The following is a 23,823-nucleotide window of genomic DNA, read 5'->3' as shown; positions in this document are numbered from 1 at the left end:
AGGGTCAGACATGACCCGCTGCTTGCACAGGGGAGACCTTTACCTGTCAGCCTTCCAGTCTTAACAGACTTTCTCTTGCAATAATTAAAAGCCTCTCTTCTCCTTGCAGCTGGCCTAAGGGTGGTGATCAAAACAGAGGAGCCCCATTCCGACGACTGCCCAGAAGACCTGGAGCAACACCAGATGTCCGGGAGCTCCGAGGGGGATTTCCAGGGCCTGGACCAAGATGCCCCCTGTGAGAGTCCGTACAGTGCGACGACCCCTCCCGGGAACTTTGCAGGGAACAGCCTGGAGGAAGCAAGCGAGTACGTGGATTTTGGGGAAATTAAGAGGGTCACTGTGCAACACGGAAGCTGCACAGGTAAGCCATCGTCAAGCAATGGAAGAGCTTTTTTTCTCCCCCTCCCCCTGCCTCTTCTAGCCCATCTACTGTAACTTGTTCTGTGTAGGGCTGCCCTTGAAACTGCTCCGGAAGCTCCAGCTGGTCCAGAATGCGGGACCTTGTGGGTACCCATATTGCACTGTTGCTCTCCCAGCTGCACTGGCTCCGGATTGAAGACCGGGTCATGTTGAAGGTTTTGACTCTCACCTTCAGAGCCCTGAATGGGCTGCGACCCTCATGTCTACAGGAGAGTCTCTTCTGCTGTGTCCCCCAGAGAGGACCACAGTCAGGTGACCAGAATTCACTCAGAGTCCCCTCCCCCAGAGCGGTAAAACTGGCCTTGACCAGGGCCAGGGCTTCTTGGCCCTGGCAGAACACCCTGCCAGGCAAGACCAGGGCCCTGTGGGATTTAAAACCTTCCATTGGGCCTCTAAGGCTGAGCTGCTCTGCCAGGCCTGCCGCTGAGGCCGGGAAAACAGCATCTCCCTGCCTGAGAATCCCTCTCTCGGCACCAGGCAGCCTCCCCCACCCCCGACCCCCCTGTAAGGGTACACACTGAAACTGAGGAGGCGGTTTTTAAATTGCTTTTAATTAATCTGTTTAATTAATAATTCATTACAAACATATTGATGAATTGTTTTAAACATCTTGTAGGCTACCCTGAGCCAGACCGGGAAGGGGGGCATACAAGCGAACAAAATTTAGTGACCATCATATTATTCCTGGCTCTATGATTTGCTGTTTCAAATATGGATGATCTATCTTGAGTCCCTGGATGGTGAGAAAGAGGGGATCCGTTTTACAGCCCACTTACGGCGGTCCTCCCCTTCCCTACGTTTTCCAGGCAAGAGACGTTTAGGGGGGGGGGTTCCCATTGCCTACCTGTGCATAGCAGCCCAGGCCTTTCTCTGGGCTCTCCCACTCCAGCTGGCCCTTCTTAGCTTCTGAGCTCTGATGCGGCTGGGCTTCCCTCGGCCACCTGGGTCCCAGCAGAAGCCGCACAGAGGTGGCTGGCCATTGCGTCTCTCCATGTGGCAGCCCTGGACTCTTGGCCGTTTCCTCTTCCAGGTGCCAACCGGGACCAACCACCGGAGCTTCCGAGCTCGTCTTGGCCATCCAGATCAGGGCTGAACTCCAAATGCAGTGCCTAAAACAGAACTGTTAAACATGCAGATCAGAATTGCAGGTTTCAGCCTTTCAAAGTATCCCCTTGCTGTGGGCACTCTGGCAGTGAGGCAGGTGGAACCAGGGACAGGCCTGTCGTGAGGCTGGGCCTCCACTCCCGCGGGCGGCTGGGCTGGGCTTCGGCACCATGTGAGAAAGTTCTTGGTCCAGTTGTGGGTATGACCTTGTTCTTGGCCTCCTCCACTGACTTTTTACTTCCATTCTGTGGACTCCTGCATTTTTTTAAGGATTCCATAGATGATATTAAATGTACTATTTGTATGCTGTTTAGTGATTGCTGACTACTTCTAGATAAGTTTGATTGTTTCCAGTTGTGTTTCTTGAACGCTGCCGTAGCCTGTTTGGTCTGGGAGCTTGTGTGGGGTGTGCTTGTTTCAGATGGGGGCCCAGCAAGTGTTCAGGGGCAGCTGAGGGCAAAGCCCATTGGCAGGATATCGCTGAGGGCCTAGCCTGGATGGCCCAATCCGGCCCAGCCCAGCCCAGCCCAGCCCAATCAGATCTCAGCCCTGCATCGTACATGGATGGGAGACCCCAAGGAAGTCCAGGTTGCTGGCAAGGGCCAGGCTGAGGCAAACCACCTCTGAAGGCTGAAAATCCAGCAGGGTCTCCATGAGTCACCTGCCGCTGGTTGACTTGGCTGCACATTGGACGTGTGGCTAACCTGCTTGGAACATTGTTTGTTTATGACTCTGTTTATATCCTGCCCCTCGCTTGGCACAGGATGCCGGGCAGGGTTCTAACCCAGGCGCATTCTCAGGAAAGGCCTCCTGGGATAGGTGGGGCTGTGCACACTGAGGGTCGCCCCAGTTTCTGCATCTTTGAAGGTGTTCAGCTCTCTTAACAAAGTGACGCAGGGTCACCCCCAAAGGTTGATTTTGTTCTTTTTCCCTCCTTAAGATGATGGAATTGTGATCAAAATGGAGGAGGAGGAGGAGGAAGAGGAGGAGGAGGAGGAAGAGGAGGAGGAGGAAGAGGAAGATCCTGTGGACTTGCAGCCCCGCGGGCTCTTCTCTTCAAGAGCGGAGCCCCCCTGCTCGCTGAATTGCAACCCCGAAGTGATGCGGGAAGACCAGCGCGTGGCAAAGAAGCCCCCGCGAGCGACCGTCGGGATCTGTGCCCCGCTGTGTGAGAGGGACAGTGGGGTCGAGACCAGGCCGGTGACCCTCCAGCAGAGGAACCGGACCCGAGAGCGGCCGTACCTCTGCCCGGAGTGCGGCAAGAGCTTCATGCTGCGTATCAACTACATCATCCACCAGCGGAACCATCTCAAGGAAGGCCCCTACGAGTGCCACGCCTGCGACCTCAGCTTCCGCCTCAAGCAGCAGTTCCTGCTGCACCAGCGACTGCACACGGCGCGGCGGGTGGCGCCTCCCTCCCGACGCGGAGGGACCTTCCCTGACAAGCGCAGCCTCAAGCCGCAGCCTCGGCCCCCGCCACCCCCGGGGAAGCCCTACAAGTGCAGCGAGTGCGAAAGCAGCTTCAGCCACAAGTCCAGCCTGAGCAAGCACCAGATCACCCACGTGGGCGAGCGGCCGTACTCCTGCGGCGAGTGCCGCAAGAGCTTCCGGCTGCAGATCTCGCTGGCCATGCACCAGCGGGTGCACGCGGGCAAGAGCGAGCTGTCCTTCATCTGCCCGCAGTGCGGCAAGGCCTTCAGCCGGCCCTCGCACCTCCTGCGGCACCAGCGGACTCACACGGGCGAGCGGCCCTACAAGTGCAGCCAGTGCGACAAGACCTTCAGCGAGAAGTCCAAGCTGACCAACCACTACCGGGTGCACACCCGCGAGCGCCCCCACGCCTGCGGCGAGTGCGGCAAGGGCTTCATCCGGAAGCACCACCTCCTGGAGCACCAGCGCATCCACACCGGGGAGCGGCCCTACCACTGTGCCGAGTGCGGGAAGAACTTCACCCAGAAACACCACCTGCTGGAGCACCAGCGAGCGCACACGGGGGAGCGGCCCTACCCCTGCACGGAGTGCGCCAAGTGCTTCCGCTACAAACAGTCCCTCAAATACCACTTGCGGACACACATGGGGGAGTGACGGCCGCCCCCTGCCTGCTCGCCTTCCTGGCCCCTGGCATCCGGGGACTGAGGACCGATGGGGGGTGGGGGGGTGGGGGAATGGATCCCCCGTGTGTACCCCCCGCCCCCCCCTGGAACGCAGACAGATGGCTGCTCCCTTAATTAAATAACAGGTTCCAGAATCAAACTAACTTTGCCTGTGGGCACAGTGACACTTGCCGCCCCCCCCAGCCCCCACTCTCCTACTTGCTTCCCCCCCTCCCCTCCCCAGTCTGTTCTTTTTGATAATAAATGTGGAGTCTGATTTTATTTGGTCAGCAAATGCTTGACGTTTCAGGTCTGTTTCATTAACTGCTGAGAACAGACGAGGCTTCTTTCTACTGATTCAGACTCCGGGTTCCGTCCAGGTCCGTCTTTTCTGCCCACACGGGCAGCAGCTCTCTGGGGTCTCAGGCCGTGGCCCTTCAGGTCCCCTCCTGCCTGGAGATGCCACCAGGGAGTGGATCTTCTGCATGCCCAGCAGATGCCCTACCATGAGCCAGGCCCCTTCTCCTCCGCTCTCCTGAGGCACACAAGGAGGCATGCAGAGAGAGCAGGAGAGGAGCGTTCGAGAAAGCAGCGCCCCCCTCCGGGCAGGCCGAGTGGCTCAAGCACAGTTTTCTCTCCCCCCCCCCCCCCGAGGAGATGATGAGGCTCCACAGGACTGGCCATGCCAGGGCCTGCGACTTCTCCTTTCCCACCTGGGTCAAACACATTCCATTCATGGGAATGGGGTACTTTGCTCTGCAGATGACAAATTAGCATCTTTCTGCATATTTTGCTGGGCTCTGGCTTTTCTGGGAACAAAGGGCTTTGGCAAAGGGAAAAATTGCTTTGACTGTCATCACCCCTCCCTGTGGCTCTCCTGTTCTGCACATACCCAGGCTAGACGGCAGGTTAGGCCCTACTTCGAAGATGCCAGAATGTCACGCTTGTTCCCAGGAGCAACTTCAAGTGGCACGACCAGCGCTCACAGCATGAGGTAAGCCACGCCACTCGTTGCCTTCCCTGGCGGAAGGAAGGAAGGAAGGAAGGAAGGAAGGAAGGAAGGAAGGAAGGAAGGAAGGAAGGAAGGAAGGAAGGAAGGAAGGAAGGAAGGAAGGAAGGAGAATAGGACTCAGGGTGGAAGGAAGGAAGGAAGGAAGGAAGGAAGGAAGGAAGGAAGGAAGGAAGGAAGGAAGGAAGGAAGGAAGGAAGGAAGGAAGGAAGGAAGGAAGGAGAATAGGACTCAGGGCTAAGGGAAGGAAGGAAGGAAGGAAGGAAGGAAGGAAGGAAGGAAGGAAGGAAGGAAGGAAGGAAGGAAGGAAGGAAGGAAGGAAGGAAGGAAGGAAGGAAGGAAGGAAGGAAGGAAGGAAGGGGAAAGCAAGTGGATTGCCTGCCACAAGGCCCCGTGCCTGGGGCCCAGAACAGCTAGGCTGTGGCTTTTCTATAGGACTGCTCTCTTGGAGCTCCCCCCACCCCCCTTTGTGACGCCTTTGAGTACTGGAAAGTGGGGTATGAAATATATATACAGCTTCGTTCCCCATCTTCCTTGTGCTGCTTGGTTCCCTTTGCCCCCTCAATGTCTGCTGGCAAGCAGAAGGCCAAGCACCTCCAGGCCTTCTGCCACCTGCCCTCCCTCTGTCTGCTCTCGGAGGCAGATGGGGCCGCTCTGCCCATGGTTGGGGAGCCTCTGTTTGCTTGCAGGCACTCAAACTGGGGTCACTCTGAGGTTGCAAAGCGGCCGGCAGGGATCCGAGGTGGAATGCCAGCTACAAGCACACGGGAGGGGGGGGGCACAGCACCGTCTAGGGAAAGCAAAGGAATCGGGAGGGGGGCAAAGAAAGCTGGCAGGGGTGAAAGGAAACATGGCATTCGTCTCTGAGGATGGCACGACGGCCACAGACATGGACAGCTTTAAAAGGGGGGAGGCACGGGGGCTAGGCTACCAGCCATGGTGACAGAGGGAAGCCTCCATGTTCAGGGGTAGTCATCTACTGAATATCTAAGGCAGGAGGCAATAGGGGGGAGGCATCAGCCTGTGTCCTGTTTGTTGCATTGCAGAAGAACTGGCTGGCCCCTATATGAGATGGGAGGCTGGACTGCAGGGACCCTCCCTGGCCTGACCCAGCAGGGCTCTTCTGTGGCTTTTATGAAGGCCTCTGCCTCCCTGCCCTGTTGCTGATCCAGCAGGGCTCTTCAGAGGTCCTTATCAGGGGAAGGGGAAGGCCTTGGCCTCCTAGCCCTGTGGCTGGCCCCTGGGTGAGACGGGAGGCTGGACTGGAGGGACCCTCCCTGGCCTGACCCAGCAGGGCTCTTCTGAGGGTCTTCTCAGGGGAAGGCCTCGGCCTCTCTGCCCTGTGGCTGGCCCTGCAGAGGAACTGGCTGGCCCCTGGGTGAGACGGGAGGCTGGACTGGAGGGACCCTCCCTGGCCTGACCCAGCAGGGCTCTTCTGAGGGTCTTATCAGGGGAAGGCCTCGGCCTCTCTGCCCTGTGGCTGGCCCTGCAGAGGAACTGGCTGGCCCCTGGGTGAGACGGGAGGCTGGACTGGAGGGACCCTCCCTGGCCTGACCCAGCAGGGCTCTTCTGAGGGTCTTCTCAGGGGAAGGCCTCGGCCTCTCTGCCCTGTGGCTGGCCCTGCAGAGGAACTGGCTGGCCCCTGGGTGAGACGGGAGGCTGGACTGGAGGGACCCTCCCTGGCCTGACCCAGCAGGGCTCTTCTGAGGGTCTTCTCAGGGGAAGGCCTCGGCCTCTCTGCCCTGTGGCTGGCCCTGCAGAGGAACTGGCTGGCCCCTGGGTGAGACGGGAGGCTGGACTGGAGGGACCCTCCCTGGCCTGACCCAGCAGGGCTCTTCTGAGGGTCTTCTCAGGGGAAGGCCTCGGCCTCTCTGCCCTGTGGCTGGCCCTGCAGAGGAACTGGCTGGCCCCTGGGTGAGACGGGAGGCTGGACTGGAGGGACCCTCCCTGGCCTGACCCAGCAGGGCTCTTCTGAGGGTCTTATCAGGGGAAGGCCTCGGCCTCTCTGCCCTGTGGCTGGCCCTGCAGAGGAACTGGCCGGCCCCTGGGTGAGACGGGAGGCTGGACTGGAGGGGCCCTCCCTGGCCTGACCCAGCAGGGCTCTTCTGAGGGTCTTCTCAGGGGAAGGCCTCGGCCTCTCTGCCCTGTGGCTGGCCCTGCAGAGGAACTGGCTGGCCCCTGGGTGAGACGGGAGGCTGGACTGGAGGGACCCTCCCTGGCCTGACCCAGCAGGGCTCTTCTGAGGGTCTTCTCAGGGGAAGGCCTCGGCCTCTCTGCCCTGTGGCTGGCCCTGCAGAGGAACTGGCTGGCCCCTGGGTGAGACGGGAGGCTGGACTGGAGGGACCCTCCCTGGCCTGACCCAGCAGGGCTCTTCTGAGGGTCTTCTCAGGGGAAGGCCTCGGCCTCTCTGCCCTGTGGCTGGCCCTGCAGAGGAACTGGCCGGCCCCTGGGTGAGACGGGAGGCTGGACTGGAGGGGCCCTCCCTGGCCTGACCCAGCAGGGCTCTTCTGAGGGTCTTCTCAGGGGAAGGCCTCGGCCTCTCTGCCCTGTGGCTGGCCCTGCAGAGGAACTGGCTGGCCCCTGGGGGAGACGGGAGGCTGGACTGGAGGGACCCTCCCTGGCCTGACCCAGCAGGGCTCTCCCAGGACTTGCATTCCTGACTAGACTTTGAATTCAGAAACATGTTGAAGCTGTTGCTTCCTGTCACCCTTCCTGTCTGCCCTCCCTCCTCTTGCTTGAGGTGTCCGGGAGGCAAGAGCAGGGTTGTGCCCCAGCTGCTGCAGGGCTTGTGAACCCCAACTGTCCCCTTCCCCAAATGGGCCTGGTCTCAGGGAAGGCCACCATCGGACCTCTTGGGTTGTCTTTCCTTGTGGCCTGCCTTCTGGGGCTGTTGCTAGGATTATTAGGGCGAAGAGCTGGGTGCAATACCAACCTGCTGCAGCTGCTGCTGGCGTTTAGCCCTGCCCTGCCTGCCGGGCCCATGGGGCTAGCCCCCAAGCCTTGCTCTGCACTGGGAGCTCCTTGCAGCCCTGCAGCCAGAGCAATGCCTCCACCCCCTGCTCATGGTCAGCTCCCAAGCGAAGGGCTGCCAGGAGGTTGGGCAGGAATGGCCACGCTTCTCAACCTGGGATCGCAGCTGGTCTGCAGCGATCTGTTCCCCTGGGGGGATGGGCCGCGCGGGAGGGTGGGCTGCGTGGCATGATATCGTGCTGAGGTCCTTGCCGTGCCGGCCTCCCCGCCCGGGATCTCCAGGAATTCCAGGCCCGGAGCTGGCACCCGGCAGAGCCCGCAGAGCCGCGCAGTGACTCCCTCCCTCCGCAGGAGGCGCTGTGGCCAGGAAGGCGATTGCTCCGGACCTGCGCGTGCGCGCTGCCCGCTTGCTTTTAAACGTCCTGGGGCCGCGCATGCGCGCCAGCTGCAGGAGTGCGAGGGCTCCGGTGGGTGCCTCTTCTCGCCCCTCTCGCGCCCCCGCCCCGCCCCGCCCCTCCCCCCGCCGCCCCCCCGCGCCCCCGCCCGCCCCCCCGCGCCCCGCCCGCCCGCCCCCCCGCCTGCCCGGCCCCGCCCCGCCCCTGGAGGGGGAACAAAAGGAGGGGGAGGGGCGCGCGGGGAGGGGGAGGGGGAGGGGGAGGGGGAGGGGGAGGGGGTCTCGGGCGGGGCCCGCCAAAGAGCGGGGCGGGGGGCGAGTGGGGGGCGCAGAGCCTGGTTGCCAGCTCCGCTCCTGGGGATTGCGGGGGAGCCGGGGGCCCTCGGGGAGAGCTCCGCCCCCGCCGGGAGGTTGGCAGCCGTGGGCGAGAGGGGCCTCCGTCCCGCATTGTTCCCTGCGAGCAGCCCCGGCCTCGCCTCCAGGCCCAGGCGGGGAACTGAAGGGCGGCGGCCTCTGGCCTGGAGAACCAGGGGGACCCCGCGCCTCCGCCGCCCCTTGCAACCCGCCACAGTTCTTGCAGAGCTCTCCCTGCCCCGCCTGCCTGCCTGCCTGCCTCGCCGGGTGTCCCTTGCAGGGAGAGGAAGGGAAAGGCTTTCGTCAGCCGCTTTGGGGCTCCTTCGGGTCGGGAAAAGCAGGGCCCAAACTCCAGCCGGAGGCCTTGAAGAACTGCGGGTCTTTCTCAGTCTTCTCTGATCTTGGGATCACCACGAACCCAGGGCTGGAACATGGGAACTGCTGTCCTCTAAAATATATACCCTTTGAATAGCCAGAGAGCAGAAAATAGTAGAGGTTGTACTCGTTGAGATGTTGTACAGAAGGCACAATTTTGGCAGGTCAACGTGAGAAAAACTTTGCAAAATATTTCTCTTCTGCATAAATGTTTAACAGGGAGGTGCTTGGTCACTTCTGCGCCTAGTTCCCTCTCTCTTTGCATTTTAAAAAATAATAATTTGTAAGTCTTCAAACAAGATTTCCCCCTTGCAGATAGAAAGAAGGAGTCTTTGCAGCTGCCCCCAGCTTCTGAAGACTGGGAGTGACTCCCTTGGGGGTCCAGCCGCTAGCTGAAAACCGTTCCCAAAGACTAGACCGAGCTTGAAAGCCTCACAGTCGCCCGCTGTCTAAGGGAGCACCAGGCCACTGGCGTCTCTGCGAGAGAGGCAGTGCCAGGCCCACACAGAGCTGGACCATTACCAGTCATAGAGTCATAGAGTTGGATTTGCTCATCCACTGTCACCTGCCACCCCTTTGCCTTCACAGAATCAGCCTCTCCATCAGATGGCCCTCTAGCCTCTGTTTAAAGATTTCCAACGATGGAGAACCCATTCATTTGCTCAGTGGTCCAAGTCAGTCTGTTGTGGATTGGATCAAATGCCTCCTGAAGGAGGAGGGGTGTAGCCCGGGAGGGCTGTTGGATGGTGGCCAAGGGTCGGAAACCCGGGTCTGCTCAGTGGCACGTAGCAGGCTTTGTCCGCCTCGGCTAAAATGCCAGCTCCAGCCCTTCTTCAAAAAGTGTGATACGGCCATGGTGACCCATGCTCTGATCGCATCCTGATTAGATTGCTGTCATGTTCTCTACGTAGAGCTGTATTTGATAATGAACCTGAAACTTTGCCTCGTTCAGAACACAGCTACCCAGTTGTTTTTGGTGGGAAATCTGCATGGCCTGTTTCTAGGCACCATGCAAAAGTGCTGATTCTTACCTTGGAAGGCCTAATGGTCTGGGACTGAGGGACCCAAAGCACTGCCTTCTCCCATGCTGTGTGGCCCCCAGCTAAGAGCATCCCTTGCAAGGCCTTTGGAGGAGAGGCAGTGACCAGCAAAAGGCTTTGCAGGGGTGGAATGCCCTTCCCTGGGGACAAAGCATGTCACTTGGGCAGGGCTATTAATTATCAGGTTAGTCTTCTTTGTTTTTATTAATTGATGTTACTTGTAGGCTGCCTCTCTCGGGGCAACTAGCCTGTTCCTAGTCTGAAATGTTCAGAGACTTATTTTAAATTGTTTAGCTTTTTATGGCTGAATTCTGAAATTATTTTAAAATTGTTAACATATCTGGCATATTAGGTTTTTATAATGTTTTATTTTGTAAGCCGCCTTGGGCTAGTTCTCTGGAGAGGTGGTACAGAAATTGTCGGAATGAATAACCAGTAAAACAGATATTCCTAAAATCCATAAAGCTGCAAGGAGCAGTTCCTTGTGGGTCGGCCTTGCCTCGCTCAAGTGCCCAGAGGCTTCGAAGGTGCCCCATTCTGTATCTTCAGCATCCACTTGGCCGGGGGCTAGGGAAGCCACGCTCCCCTTTGGTGTTCAGCATAAGAGCTTGGTGCGGGGAAGTTGTTGTTGTGGAAGAACTCGATCCCTGGAAGAAGGGCCCTGCCTCTTTGGGACCTGATGCTGCTATAGTCATGGCCGCAACAGTCTCTGGAAGGGACCCTGTGGCACAAAAGGGTGTCCAAGCAAAGTCTGTCTGAATCCCGTTGAGGAGGCTTCAGAGCAGCCAAAAGAAGGTGTAAACTACTCCTAAGTGTGGCCTGATTGCCCCTGTGCGGTTCGAGGCTGCTTCTAGGCATAGGAGCCCAAACAGATTCTCTGCACTGTTAATGTAAGGAAACGCCCTTGGCGGACTCCTTGGGAAGGGGTCAGTGAGAAGCCCAGCTAGCCAAAATTAACAGAGCCTTCTCCCCTTGCCAGGAGCCTCAGGGTGGCGACATGGAGCCCCGGCAGGCGGTGCCACCGCAGTTCGAGCAGAGTTTCGTCAGAGACGCCAAACAGAATGTGGCCGAGCTCTCCCTGTGGCCGGTGGTGGCCGCGATCCAAGCCCTCGAGCGGAAGGTGGATTCCCACGCCACGCGGCTGCTCAACCTGGAGCGAAGGATGGTGACCAATGAGAAGAAGTACGTGGACTGTGAGAACACGGTGGTGGACTTTGGCAACCAGATGGAGTGCAAGCTGAATGCTCTGGGCACCCTCATCCAGGAGTACGGGATGCTGCAGCGGAGGCTGGAGAACATGGAGAACCTGCTCAAGAACCGGAACTTCTGGATCCTGAGGCTGCCCCCGGGCTCCAAGGGGGAAGCCCCCAAGGTCAGGCTGCTAGGGGCTGCCGGGGGGGGGGGGAAACCACTCACTGTTGCCGACTTCCCCAAAGCTCTCTGTGCCCCAAATGGAGGCACTAAAGGGGCTCTTGCCAAGGGATGGGTGGCATTTTTTTGCACTGCATTGTGGACTCATGGAATGAAGGAAGAGGAGGTCAGGGTGATCAGCCATCCAGACATTTCCCACTGACCTTGTTTTCCTCCTCCTCCTTCTCCTCCTCCTCCTCCTCCCCCCCCCCCCCCCGGCCTCAGGCTTTTGCTCTGCCTGCCTGGAGTGCCTTTGGGCTGGCTCTGCTCTAGACCTGCCACAAGATGGGAGTTGGCCATTTGGCTTTCTCCCCATCCATTCTGTGTGGTGGGTCCAGCAAATACTGTTGCATCTTGGTTTGGGACTCCCAAGACAGCTTGGTGAAGGAGTAGAATTTGAGGATGACCCCTAAGGGAGTGGGGGGCGTGGAAAGTGAGCGTCTTTGCTAGGGGAAGCGGCTCAGGACATCCAGCCAGCCGGTTTTGCAGCCCTGTCTGCCTGAGGCGCCTTTCTGTGAACCCCGGCTGGGGAAGAATGACGTCCTAGCAGTGCCAAAGGTGGCTGACCCTGCCTTGACCAGGGGGGCAGATGGCCTGTATTGGTAGTGCTGGAATGGAAAGGAAACCAGCTGGCCCCCAGCCGCCCCTCCTGGCTGGTCTCACTCTGTACCTCTTTTGATTCCAGGTGCCGGTGACCTTTCAGGACAACTCGGCCTACTTCTCTGAGCAGGAATGGGGGGACCTGGAGGGGTGGCAGAAGGAGCTCTACAAGAACGTCATGAAGAGCAACTATGAGTCCCTGGTCTCTCTGGGTAAAGATGACCTCTTGCTCCCTGGCTAGCCGCTCCTGTATGGCTGAGGCTGAATCTTGACGTTTACCTTTAACATCCCACTGAGTGACTTTCCTCTTAGTTCAGTGTCTGGAAGATGCCAGAGAGCAAACATTTGAGGCTGCTAATTATAAGGCAGAACATGCAAGAGATGTCTTTGTTCATTGGTTGTGTTTATTTATATTCTCCTCTCCCTGATTGGTATCCAAACCGGCGTTTTGCTTTGTTCCCTTCTCCCCCACCTCACCCCAAATCCTCACAACAAAAAGGTTGTGACAGTCCAAGGTCACCAGGCAGGCTTCCATGGCTGAGTGAGGAATTGCACCTGGTCCTCCCATCAGCCCTACTCTTTGCCGCCCACCACTGAATGAGCCACACCCTCGTCCCTTTCTTAGCAATGCTGCAGCGGAATGGGATCTTAGTGGGCCTGTGAGCGACTTGTGACCAAAGTCCAGGGCTCCCAAACCGGTTGGCCTGTTTGTTGATCTGCTTAAATTTTCCTGTGCAAACATCCTGTTCCCTGCAAGGGGTGGTGGTGTCCTGGTGGTGTGCTTTGCAGCTCCCGGCTGCCTTCCCGGGTTGCAGAGCGGTCTCCAACCTGTGATTGACTGTAATGGAAAAGCCAGGGCTGATTCTGAACAGCGGAAAGGAGCCGTTATTAAAGAGGGGATAGATTACCTTCTCAGTGAGATCTTAATTTTGAGGCAATAGAGGACTCTCACTTCACAAAAGTTTACAGAGCTGCCTTGGTCAATGGCAGGGTTGAAGGGTTAAAATCCATTTGGTGCACCTGTTGAATTCCCTGAGATATGGATTTCCATCCAAAACTGTTGTGCCCCAATTCTCTAGTTTTGATATGCTGAGGTCAGGGCCATTCAGGTATGCTTAGGAATCTGTTAGGAAAAAGTCACCTTAGGTTTCATCACATCAAAAATCGGCAGGAGAGCTGGACAGAACCTTCTCTTGCTGAATCCCCCTCCCAGTGTGCTGCTGCTGCTGAGCCCCCCCTTCTCTCTCCCTCTCTGCCCTTCCTCCTCCCTGCCTGAGCCCTTTTGCCAGATTCCTCCCCCCTCTCCAGCTTCCACACCAGTAAAGCCTTTCTGGATAGCTGTACACTTACCCTTCTGTGCCCCTCCTCTCCCCGGGACCTTGGTCACTTCCAGGTCTCTCCTGGCCATTGGGCTGGATCTGTTGGAGGAGCCGGTGAAGTCCCTCTTCCCCAGGCAGCGGAAAACTCCTCTTTGAGAATTGGGAAACAACCAGAATGCCCAGTGCAGTGACAAGTGGCAACTGGGCAGAATTATCTTCTCCATTTGTGGCTTCCATCTGCAGAGAGAAGCCATTTGTCCTTCTTTGCCCTTGCTGCTGGAGCACGCTGTCCTTTGGCACCTTCTGCCTCAGAGGCACTGCCAATTCTTAGAGGAGCTTTGGGATGAATAGCAAGGTGCTTGGTGGAACGTGGGGCCCATGGAGATCAGGGCTCTGCGGGACCCTAATCAGTTCAGACAGAGCTTTCCCGCCAAGTCTATGGTTGCATCCAGGAAATAACACCATGCTGGCCTCCCTGCCTAAAATCCACCCAGTCAACCAAATCATTGTAGGATCAGCCGCAAACATCCAGGAGAACTATTTGCCCAACAGCTGCTTGAAGATGGCCATTTTGGGAAGGGGTGGCAGCTTTTAAGTGATTTTAAACTCTCCATTTAACTTATATATTTTTAAATTAAATATTTGTGATATTTATTTTTATATTAGCTCTGAGCTGCTAGGGGAGGGCGGACTACAAGTGTAATTATAAATAAAGGCGGGGAAGAGAGATCTGCCCTGCAGGATCCATTCCTTTGCAGTGTCTCTGGGCGTGGCTCATGTCAGTTCTGTACCAGCCTACCCTTGGCCTGCCTTGTAGTCGCAGTTGTAGTATTAGCAACCCCCCCCCCTTAAAAGAAGGATGGTCTGCTCAGTATTCTTCCCTCCTCCCACAGATTATGCCATCGCGAAGCCTGACCTTCTGTCCCGAATTGAGCAAGGGGAAGCACCCTGTGAAGAGGAGGAAGAGGCGTCCAAAGAGAGGGAGATTCCTGCCGAACCCAGCCCAGGTCAGATGCTGGCTCAAACGCAGTGGTTGTCCTGGGCCAGAAGAAGTCGTGGCGTAGCTTGGAATGTGGTTCTCGGCCCTCCTCAGGCGCCCGCGGAGGCAGAAGGGTGGTCCCTCTCCCAGAGACACAGCACTGTCAGGGTTTCTGTTCGGGGTGAAAGTTCGTCTCAGGAAGGACCTTCAGGACATGCTGATAGGGAGAAGTCTGTAGGCCAGAACTGGGGCTGCCGGTATAGAACTGTATCTCTGACACTGTGGTGGTTATAGAAAAACAGAAGAGCTAACCAGTTCTTAGTTCCCCAGGAATGTTAAGAAAGAGCCAAGTTAGCTCGGTGGCTGCAAAGTGGAGAGAACCACCTTCCTTGTCTTTCTCTCTGTTTTCTCTCCTGAAACAGAAGCATTGGTGTCTAGGCCTGTCCTGTCCTGCCCTGCTGAACGAGGAGAAGAAAATGTTCGTGTGGGAGAACAGCGGGAGGCTGCAGGAAGGACACGTCCAGGCAACCCCAGCGCAGGTGAGCAGAAGGCAACGGATTGTGGGAGTGTCCACGGCTTGTTCAGAGCTTTCATGGGAGAGGGAGGGGGAGGGGGCTCAGTGGTAAAGCCCCCACTCCTTGCTCCCTCCAGTTGAAAGGGAGCGGCTGTGAAAGACCTTGAGAGCCAGCGTGGTGGAGTGGTGGAGAGCGGCAGCCTCTGATCTGGAGTGGGCGTCATCAACCTCCGGCCGCAACCTCCGGGCTGTGAGAGTTTCGGCAGCGGGCCACGGCCCCTCCCCCCCCCCCCCCCCCCCCCGTAGTGAGAAGCTCTCCAGGCTGTGATCAAATCAGCTGGCAAAGTGGCTGATTAGCTTCTCACTGCGGGGTGTGGGGAGAGGGAAGCACGGCCATCGGCATGACCTGGGGGCGCCACTCATGCGCAGCAATCCCACTCAAACGTGCATGCACGGAGCTGCCACATATGCGTGTTTTCACCCACTGGGGCGCAAACGTGCATGCGCGGCAGTTTTGCACATACACGCATGCATGGAGCTGCCGTGTGTGTGTGTTTGCGCCCCTTCTAGGAGCGCAAATGCACATGCACGGCAGCTTCACGCATGCACGTTTGTGTCGGGTTGCTGCCCATGCGCGGCGCCCCCGTGTTACCCTCTCCCCCACCCCTTTGGCAACGGTCCACAACCAGAAAAGGTTGCGAACCGCTGATCTGGAGAACTATGCAGCTGGCTGGGAGAACTTTGGGCTAGTCATAGTTTGGTTAGAGCTGTTCTTGCAAAGTAGTTCTCTCAGAGCTCGCTCACAGCGTCTGCTGTGGGGAGAGGAAGGGAAGGTGATTGTGAGCCGCTTTGAGATTCCTGCAGGTAGTAAAAATCAGGGGACAAAAAAGCAGCCCTCCTCCTCCTCCTCCTCCTGAGACTGCTCTGGGATGAGGGGCTGCATGACTAAGGGTGCTTTCACGCTGGCTAGGAATGCAGCTTCAGTCCACTTCAGCATCCCAGGGCAAATGGGTTCTGCCACTTCACATAATAGACTCCCATTGCAAAGTGTGTTGCAAGCAAGTTACTGAGTGTGTGCGAAAGCAGGCCAAGGGGGGTCTCTCGCTCTCCGTGGGGGCAGCTGCAGAGCCCAAGTCATTACGAGGTGGCCTGTGTTGCTCTGTTAGTTTGGCTGCTGCTGCTGCTGCTGCAGAGCTCACAGGCACACAGGCACCCACGTCTGTGGGAAGAGAGAGTGTTGCTGACAGAATCCACTAAAACTTCCTGAGAAGAAATTGCAGCTGCCAAGAGGGACTCTCCTGCAAAGAGAGTCTGTAAGAAAAGTGCAAAGGAAACGTCTCATTGAATGCTGCATTAGGCCTGAACGCATGTGAGCATGTGACTTCTGTCCTTTGTCCCAGAGGGGTGGGGAAAGACCCTGCTGCCGCGCAAGGAAGGGGGGGGGGTCTGGCTTTCTTCTAGGCCCTCTAAGGGCTCTGTCAGCCATCCCAGGGTGGCTCTGAGGAGACTTCCAGATGTTTGCTTTATAAATGAAGGTCCTGGCAGAAGATGTGCAGAAGGATTCCCAAAATTCTGCATGGGCCCTGCGAGGAGCCAGCAGTCTGCCGCTTCCCAAAGAGGGGGGGGGGGCGCTTGAAGGTGGGGAGCCCTCTAACTGCTCTTTTGTGGAACAGGCTGCCAGGCTGCCGGGACCTCCTTTGGCTCCCCGGGGAAGCAGGATCAAGAGCCTGACCTCGAGGATCCCAGGGCCTCCCATGAAGACCAGCTGCACCTCAAGCCCAGCCTGGGTGAGTCCTGTGCCACGGGGAGGGGCGGGGCGGGGCGGGGGCGGAGGCAGGAAGAACCCCTGGGGTCCGGGGCAGCTCCAGTGCGTCTTCTTTTTCTTTTTTGGATCTTGCTTTTCTTGCAGGCTTAGGGTGGCAGACGCAGCGAGGATAAAGGGGAAGTGGCTTAGCTGGGGTGGAAGGGGGGCCTGGCTCTTTGGGGTTGAGCCCTGGTGTCCTAGGCCGTTTAAGCTTGCGGGCACTTTGGGAATCCTGACACAGTGTGGTGGTGCAGCCTCAAAACGTCTGCTGCAGCAGACCTTCAGTCTCCCAAGGAAGGCCCTTGGGTGGGAGGGGCCAGCCGCAGCCAAAGCAGGGCTTTAAAAAATCTGCACAGTCAGTCAGATCTCTGGGGTCAGCCAGTCAGAAGCTTTGCTAGTCAAAAGCCCCATCTGGGCCCATCACTGTCTGAAAACTCTTGGCGAGAACTCGGAAATATTTGGGTACGCCCAAGCCCTATGTTGGGGACCCCCTTCTCTTACCACTGCTGGTCCTTGACGGCCGATGTCTCTGCTGCAGTGGTTGCTCTGTTTGGGCTTCGCCTGGGAGGGGCCGGGGCGTAGGCCACCCCTCCCTGCTCAGGGCGACTTACGGTAAATTTCACAGGAGAACGGAATAGAACAGTAGAGTTGGAAGGGGCCATACAGGCCATCTCAAGGCCAGATCAGCCTAACATCAATAAAACCTGTTCAAAATATTAATAGTTTGAAATTGCTTCTTGCTGTTTGCTTCCCATAGCACCACTGGCATTCTGTCTCTGTCTTCTCAAAACTCTGGTGGGAGATCTTTCTTTGCAGGGACAACCAGCATACCTAGAGAAGCTGAAACCAGAGTGGGTGGGTGGGTGGGTAGCAGAGAGGAGCCCAGAGTTACCCTCGCTTTATCCTGGCCTCATCCGTAGGCCTTTCCCCACGGAACTTCCCTGCTCCAATGCGGGCTGGATGGATTTTGTTGGAAGCAGCCCGGGGCTAAATGGGATAAAATTAAGATCAGCCAAACTGCAAGCACCCTTTGTGCTGCTTTCCCCACTCCCAATTCCTGGAGCCTTCAACTAGAGTGGGATGACCGGCCCCTCAAGCTCAGCTATGGGATCTGTGGGGGCGGGGGGGGGCTCATCTGCACAGCCTTAGCTCTGCTTCCTGCTCCATATTCTACCTGCTCCTGGTCATCCAAAGCCTCAGGGTCACACCAGGAGTGGGGGGGGGGGCAGGGGGCAGTCACAGAACCAGACCGAACGCCCTCCCTTTACTTGCTGGGGGCCTTCCTGCCTCTGCAGCCCTGCTGCCTGGTGGTGCTGGCAGCTGCCTTCCGCCCTTCTGTGAGTTCTCTTGTCCCGGACTGGGGCTGCTTCTGGCTCCCCTGCCTGTGGCCAGCTTGGGGAAAGGGGCGGGAGATCTTGTGGAGCCAGGTCTTTGCTGGAGCGGAGGCTGAGGCAGGGCAGCAGGCCGGTGTGCTTTGGAATGCAGCAGTGTCTGTGGAGCAGGAAGCCAGGCCTCAGGGCAGAGCGCCCGAGTTCTTGCCCGCAGCAGCACTGCTGGGCCGTGTCTGAGGCTCTGAGAGCTCACTTGGCACCCGTGAAGCGTCACGCCTTGGGACGTCTTTTTCAAAAGAAAGAAGCAAAGCTTGGCTCTGTAGGTGACCAACCTCTGTGCCAGGCAGGGCGGTCCCTGCCTCTCCCCCGCCCCAGGCCCGGGCAACCTCTTGAGGGCTTGGAGTCTCCCAGGTCCCCCCTTGAGTGGCAGGAGGGTGAGGCTCCCCTGGGGCAATCAGGCAGGTCTCTGGCTATGCAGGGAGTGGCTTCTGATTGGAGGCCACGCCTCTCTGCTCCATGGGGGTGGGGGGTCCCCTGGAGCAGGTGCATGTGGCCCACTCTGCAGGGCGGGCAGCCTCTGCTTGAGCGTCTTTGTGGCGAAGGAAGGGCCCGTTCCTGGCTGCCTGCTGGGCTTGTTCTTAAAGCTTAGCGTCCCCAAGCAGCTGACCGCCAGAGCTCCCAGATGCAGCCTGTGGCTCCGTGGGAGAGCCTCTGCCTGGCCTGTGGAAGGCCCCGGGTTCAATCCCCAGCGGCCTCTCCCATTCCGAGGGGGAGGGAAAGACCGGCCTGCCTGAGTTCCCAAGGCTGACCTGGATGAATCCCGGGGGAGCTTCATCGCCAGGCCTGGAGAGCTGAACTGAGGGCCCGTCTAGGAGCCAGAGCAGAACTGCCTCTCTGTGGCTTGAGCCAGTCCACCCTCCCCCCCCCCCCCGCTCAGACCAGCTCGGGGAGGAAGGGGGCCCAGGCCCAGAAAGGAAGGCGCTGTCCACAGGGGGAGGCCCACCCCTCCTTGTCCTGCTGGCTGATGGCAGTGTGGGGTCTGGAGGCAGAGACCTGTGCTCCTGACCCCCTTTCCCCTCTCTGTGGACATGCTGGAGGGCTGGCCAGACATGTTGGAGGGTTCTGCACACAGAGAGGGGGAGAGCGCCCACCTGCACCCAGATCGGCTGGGGGGGGGGAGGGGGACCAGCCCTTCCTGTAAGGCGGGGGCAGCGGCCAGCTCTCTCTCTCCCTCTTTTCCTTTCTTTGTCTCTCTCGCGCTCCCCCTCCCCCTCCTTAGCTGGGCTTGCTGCAGCATTCTGTCTGTGTGCTTCCCTTGGCTCTTGTGAACAATGGCGCCTCTTGCAGCACTCCCAGAACGGGGCGGGGGGGGGCATGTGGCAGGCGGGGGCTGGCTTTCCTCTGACTGGGAGGGGGAATCCGACCGCCTGAGCGAGGCCATGCTCTCAACTGCCAGGGAAGAATGAGGCCCAAGGTGCTCCCGTAAGTGAGCCCGGCCGGCAGAGGGGTCTGGCCTGCTCCGTTCGGCAGCCCTCCGGGCCCGTCAGCCCCCCACAGGGAGCCCTTCCCAGGCGCATTCAGGGCCAGCTCTCGCAGTGTTCCTGGGCCGCGTGGCCTGAGCAGAGGCGGGCTTGGTGGGTCTGGCCTGGGTCCTCGGGGGCCGGGCCAGGCAGTGGCCGAGACTAGTCAGATGACCTCAGTCAGGTGCAGCCCATCCAGGGAATGGTGCAATAGATTTTGGACTGCAGAAACCTGAGAACAGCAACTCTTGTTTTGTTCTGTTCTGGCTTCCTTGAGACTCTGGGGGGGGGGAGGCTGAGAGACGGCGACTGATCCAAGGTCACCCAGGGAGCTTCTCCTGGCAGAGAGGGGATTCGAACCTGGATCCCCCTGATCCTAGTCTGACACTCTTTCCGCTCTGTCACGCTGGCTCTGACACCAGAGCTGAAACCAGCAGAAACCCAGCCTCAGGTTCTGCACGCCGTCGGTTGAATGGTGCGGGAGCTGCCCTCCAGGCGGTGGGAGGCCCCCGCCTCCTCTCCGCCGCCCCCCAGACCAGGGGGCTTCAGGCTTGTGTGGGTCTTGCTGTCCCGGCCCCAGAAGCGCGAGCACAAAACGTCTTTTCTTTAACTCCCCCAGATGATGGGCTGGTCTTCAAGGCAGAAGTCCTGCAGGCACAGAGAGCGCTGTGTGAGACCCTGGGACTGCAGTGTGCCGAAGAAGCCCTTCTCCACAGTGCCCCGCCCCTGGGGGCTCGCTACGGCGCTCTGCTCCACCCCAAGCGGCACGCGGGGAGTCCGGTGGGCGAGGCCGTGCCAGGTGAGCGAGGCTTTGACGGCGCTGGGAGCAGCACTCCTGCCCTGGGGGGCCCACGGGACCGCCCGGGCGAGAAGCTCTTTGTGTGCCCCGAATGTGGGAAAGGCTTCCGGCTCCAGAAGAGCCTCCTGGTCCACCAGCAGAGCCACACCGCTGCGGAGAAGAGCTTCACTTACAAGCAGCAGTTCACCCTGCACCAGCGGATCCACACTGGGGGTGGCGCCTTCACCTCCGTGGCCTGCGAGGAGACCTTCCGGCAGAGCCACAACCTGAAGCCCCTGGCGCGGGGCCCGGCCGCAGACAAGCCCTACGGCGGCACCAAGTGCGTGAAGACCTTCAACCTCAAGGCCGCCTACCGGCCGCACCCAAAGAGCCACGGGCGGGAGCGGCCCTACAAGTGCAGCCGGTGTCCCGAAAGCTTCTCCCAGAAGAAGAGCCTGGTCACCCACCAGCGCCTGCACTCGGGAAGGGCCAGCAGCCCCCTGGCCTGCCTGTACTGCGGCAAGAACTTCAGCCACCCCTCGGATCTGGTCCGCCACCAGCGGATTCACACCGGGGAGAGGCCCTATCGCTGCGGGGAGTGTGACAAGAGCTTCACGCAGAAGCAGCACCTCCTGCAGCACCAGAAGATCCACCTGCGGGAGCAGAACCAGCTCATGGGCACGGCCGTCCGGGAGGCGCTGCTGGACGCCATCTTCATCTAGCACACCCCTCCCCCTCGGCAGCCCCCCGCCCGGAGAAGGGCAGGAGCTGGTTTTTCCGAGGGTGTGTGGGGGGGGGGGATAGAAGGGGAGTGGGGAGAGCGAGCCTCTCCTCAGCCGCCCCCCTTGCCTGGCCGTGGGGCTCTGTCCCTGGGGGACGGGGCTGGAAGTCGTCGGAATACGGAGCTCCCTTGGGGTCCACCCGATCAATGTGCTTCTGGCGCGGAGTGTGTGATGCGGCAGCCGTCCTTCCCCGTGGCTTCCTGGGATATTTCCATGTCCAGATGTTCAAGACAGACTGCTGTGCCTCTGGAGATGGTGCCCCCTTTTATCTCTCTGTAAGCCCCCATTTGTCCACAAGGACCCCACCCCGGACGGACACACACACACACACACACTTTTATATATTTTCTGGAATTTTTTTTGTTCGGTAGAAACAGCAAAATAAATTGGATAACTGGGAAACCAAGTAAGTGAGCCTTCTGTTGAGTGGAAGATCTTCCTTTGGAGGCCGCGGTGTCTGCTAAGGTGCCCGCAAGGCTGGCTGGAGATCTGCCTCGAACCGCTCCAGCCTCATTTCAGCACTGACATGCTGGGCACGGGATTGAAAAAGACAGAACTTTGTCCGGAGGCTCCTGATCCAAGCGAGTCCAGAGGAGAAGCAGAAGAGGAGACACTCCACTGGAAGCCTGCTGGACGAGGGCCTCCCTCCTGCTTGCTCCTCCTCCTCCTCCTGTTCTGGAGAGGCTGTTGGCCGGGGCAAAGTGCAGCGGGGTCTTTTCCCGTCGCCCACTAGGCCAGGTTGAAAAGCGGGCAGCAGCAAGAGGGTGAGGCTTCCCCTGACCCTGCTTGCTTGGAGAATTGCCGAGGAGGCCTCCCACTGTGCCACACGGCACCCGGGCTGACCTTGGGCCAGGTGCTTTCGCCCTGCCTCCCTCTCTCCCTCCCTCGCAGGGGCCACAGCCTGGTGGGCCCTCCGGAGCTCTTTGGAGGGAGGCTGCAGGAGGAGAGCCGCAGGGGAAGGGCCGGGGCGGCTCCAGCTCAAGGGCACTGAGCTTTGAAGTAGACGGGCTCTCGGTGGGAATTCCCGGCCCTGCTTGGAGGGTGCTCTCCACTCTGGCCTGCAGTCACCACTGCTGCAGACGCAGCTGTCCCTCCCCCTGCCTGGGCTTCAAGGACCCCGTCGGGGAGACGGAAGACGAGGCTGCCTGTCTTCCTCCGTCTTGGCCTCTGGCCGGGGGGAGGCGAGGCGGTCGCTGTCAGGCTGCCTGCCCTGGAGCTGGAGGGCAGTGGGTGGGGCAGGGCCCCGGGGCCGTCTTCTCTCACGGGCTAGCCTTGCCCAAGCGGGCCTCCCAGCCTCTGCTTTGCTGGGCAGTAAACATCCACAGAGGAGAGGGGAGGCCAGGGCTAGGTTCACTGTTCAATGTTGTCCTTCCCAAAGACGTAGAACAAGCCGAGAGGCTTTGCACTAGTGGAGGTGCACAGGAGAGGCTGTTGCCAGTGCCGGAAGAACCTCTGGTGAAAGCAGGAATCCCCTTGTCACAGCAGGAAGTGCTGTGGCATCTCTGCCCACACCCTGTCCAGGCCAGCTGTCTTTCCTGTGCTTTGGCCATCTTCCTCGGTGGGTCTCTGCCCACCCAGATCCTGCAGCCAGTGCCTGGGCTGTGGTGGTGGCCATTCCTGTCACTTGATGCCGCTTGTTCCTAAGAGCAGACTGTTTCTGGGAGGGGGCTCTCCATGGCACACTGGGCGCATTGGTGCCCTCCCTCCCTCCCAGGGATGCTTTTCTGTGCAGTGTCTGGCCCAGCTGTGCTGGCCTCCTTCCCACACTGCCACCCTTCATCCACAGCCTGGTGCACCTGCGTTTTCTTTCGTGCACAGAAATTCTTTGCTGAGTGCTGGGGAAGTTTGCGCCAGAGCAGCTGGGGTGCTCAAAAGGGTGCCCCAGGCCTTTGCTAGGAGGCTGCCTGCTAGAGAAAGACCTTTTTAGTGCAGCCACTTGTAACTGGGGCAGGAGAATCTTTGCTTCCCTTTGTTAAATAGAAACTGTATTCTGGTTCTCATCATTGTGAAGCAAAGGTTGGAAACCAGTAGGTGAAGGGGGAAGCGAGCCAAGAAATCTTCTCTGGACTGCGGGGAGTCTTCATCCAACTGTTACTGGTGCTTTCCGAAAGACTGGAAGCAAACACTGCCCACTTCACTTGCTTGCCAGAACGGACACGGGGTGGCCTCCCCTTTCACGTGGAACGAGGAGGCCTCCAGCACAGGAGACGGCATGCTTGCCTTGGAGTGGTGGGAGCAACCTGGCAGGGCGTGGCTTTGGGCAACATTTTTGTGTAGCATCGTGCTCCCCTAATGACTGAATTCTTGTTTAGTTCAATATGTATTTCCTAGACTCAAAGTATAAAGCAATGCACTCCGAACCTGCTTTCCCCCTTTATTTTGTAAGTGTGCGGAAGAATGGTTTCCTGTCAGCAGAGAGGTTTGTACGGGTCCTGATCCGCATGGGCGTTGTTCTGATTAATCCCCATTGGGCAGCCTTGCTTTTGATTCCAGGGCATAGCTGTGCAAGCTGCACACATTGGCTTGGTGTGTGGCGTTGTGACCTCCGAGGAAGTAACGGTCCCCACTCTGTTTCTCCATAGACGGTGGCCTCCCCAGCCCTCACTTCCTGCCCTTGGATATGATGCATTTCAGGGGTGAGGGACAGACCCTTGAGAAGCCCAGCACAGGTGAGTCAACCCAGCCGGCCTCCCCCCTGCCCAGGCAAGACGGCCCTTGGCCCTGCCGGAGAAGATAGATCTGTGCTGGACTGGGAGGGAGCGGGAGGGCTGGGGCAAGGGAGGTGCGGCCGAGGTCTCTGCTGCATGCTCCTGGGGGCAGGGGGCCGAGGGGCCGAGCCTGATGCAGAAATGGCCATGCAGGAGTTTCTGAAGCCTCATGGCTGCGGGGGGGGGGGTGTAGGCACGATATCTGAGCTCCTGGAAGCCCAGTCCTTATCCTGGGGACTTGGGGGGGGAGGGGGATCTGCGTTGTCCGCCTTGCGTTGCAGGGGGAGGGGCTGTCGTTCGTCCACCAGGCCCCCATTTG

At 58.9% G+C, this 23,823-nt stretch overlaps 1 protein-coding gene across 1 annotated transcript in view; it reads left to right on the top strand.

Moving 5' to 3' along the window:
• ZNF777 (zinc finger protein 777) overlaps positions 1-23,823 on the top strand; it is a 38,909-nt gene that overhangs the window by 9,614 nt on the left and 5,472 nt on the right. The window contains exons 5-13 of the mRNA XM_077304171.1: positions 110-361; positions 2,465-3,605; positions 4,572-4,611; positions 10,739-11,131; positions 11,855-11,981; positions 13,982-14,095; positions 14,490-14,606; positions 16,255-16,368; positions 23,379-23,465. Coding sequence (XP_077160286.1) covers positions 110-361; positions 2,465-3,605; positions 4,572-4,611; positions 10,739-11,131; positions 11,855-11,981; positions 13,982-14,095; positions 14,490-14,606; positions 16,255-16,368; positions 23,379-23,465 — 2,385 coding nt within the window. The remainder of the gene's footprint in view (positions 1-109; positions 362-2,464; positions 3,606-4,571; positions 4,612-10,738; positions 11,132-11,854; positions 11,982-13,981; positions 14,096-14,489; positions 14,607-16,254; positions 16,369-23,378; positions 23,466-23,823) is intronic.

The sequence above is a fragment of the Paroedura picta genome, chromosome 11 (assembly GCF_049243985.1).
Source record: "Paroedura picta isolate Pp20150507F chromosome 11, Ppicta_v3.0, whole genome shotgun sequence".
In the NCBI taxonomy this organism is placed as follows: Eukaryota; Metazoa; Chordata; class Lepidosauria; order Squamata; family Gekkonidae; genus Paroedura; species Paroedura picta.
This window is presented reverse-complemented; position numbering and strand designations above follow the sequence as displayed.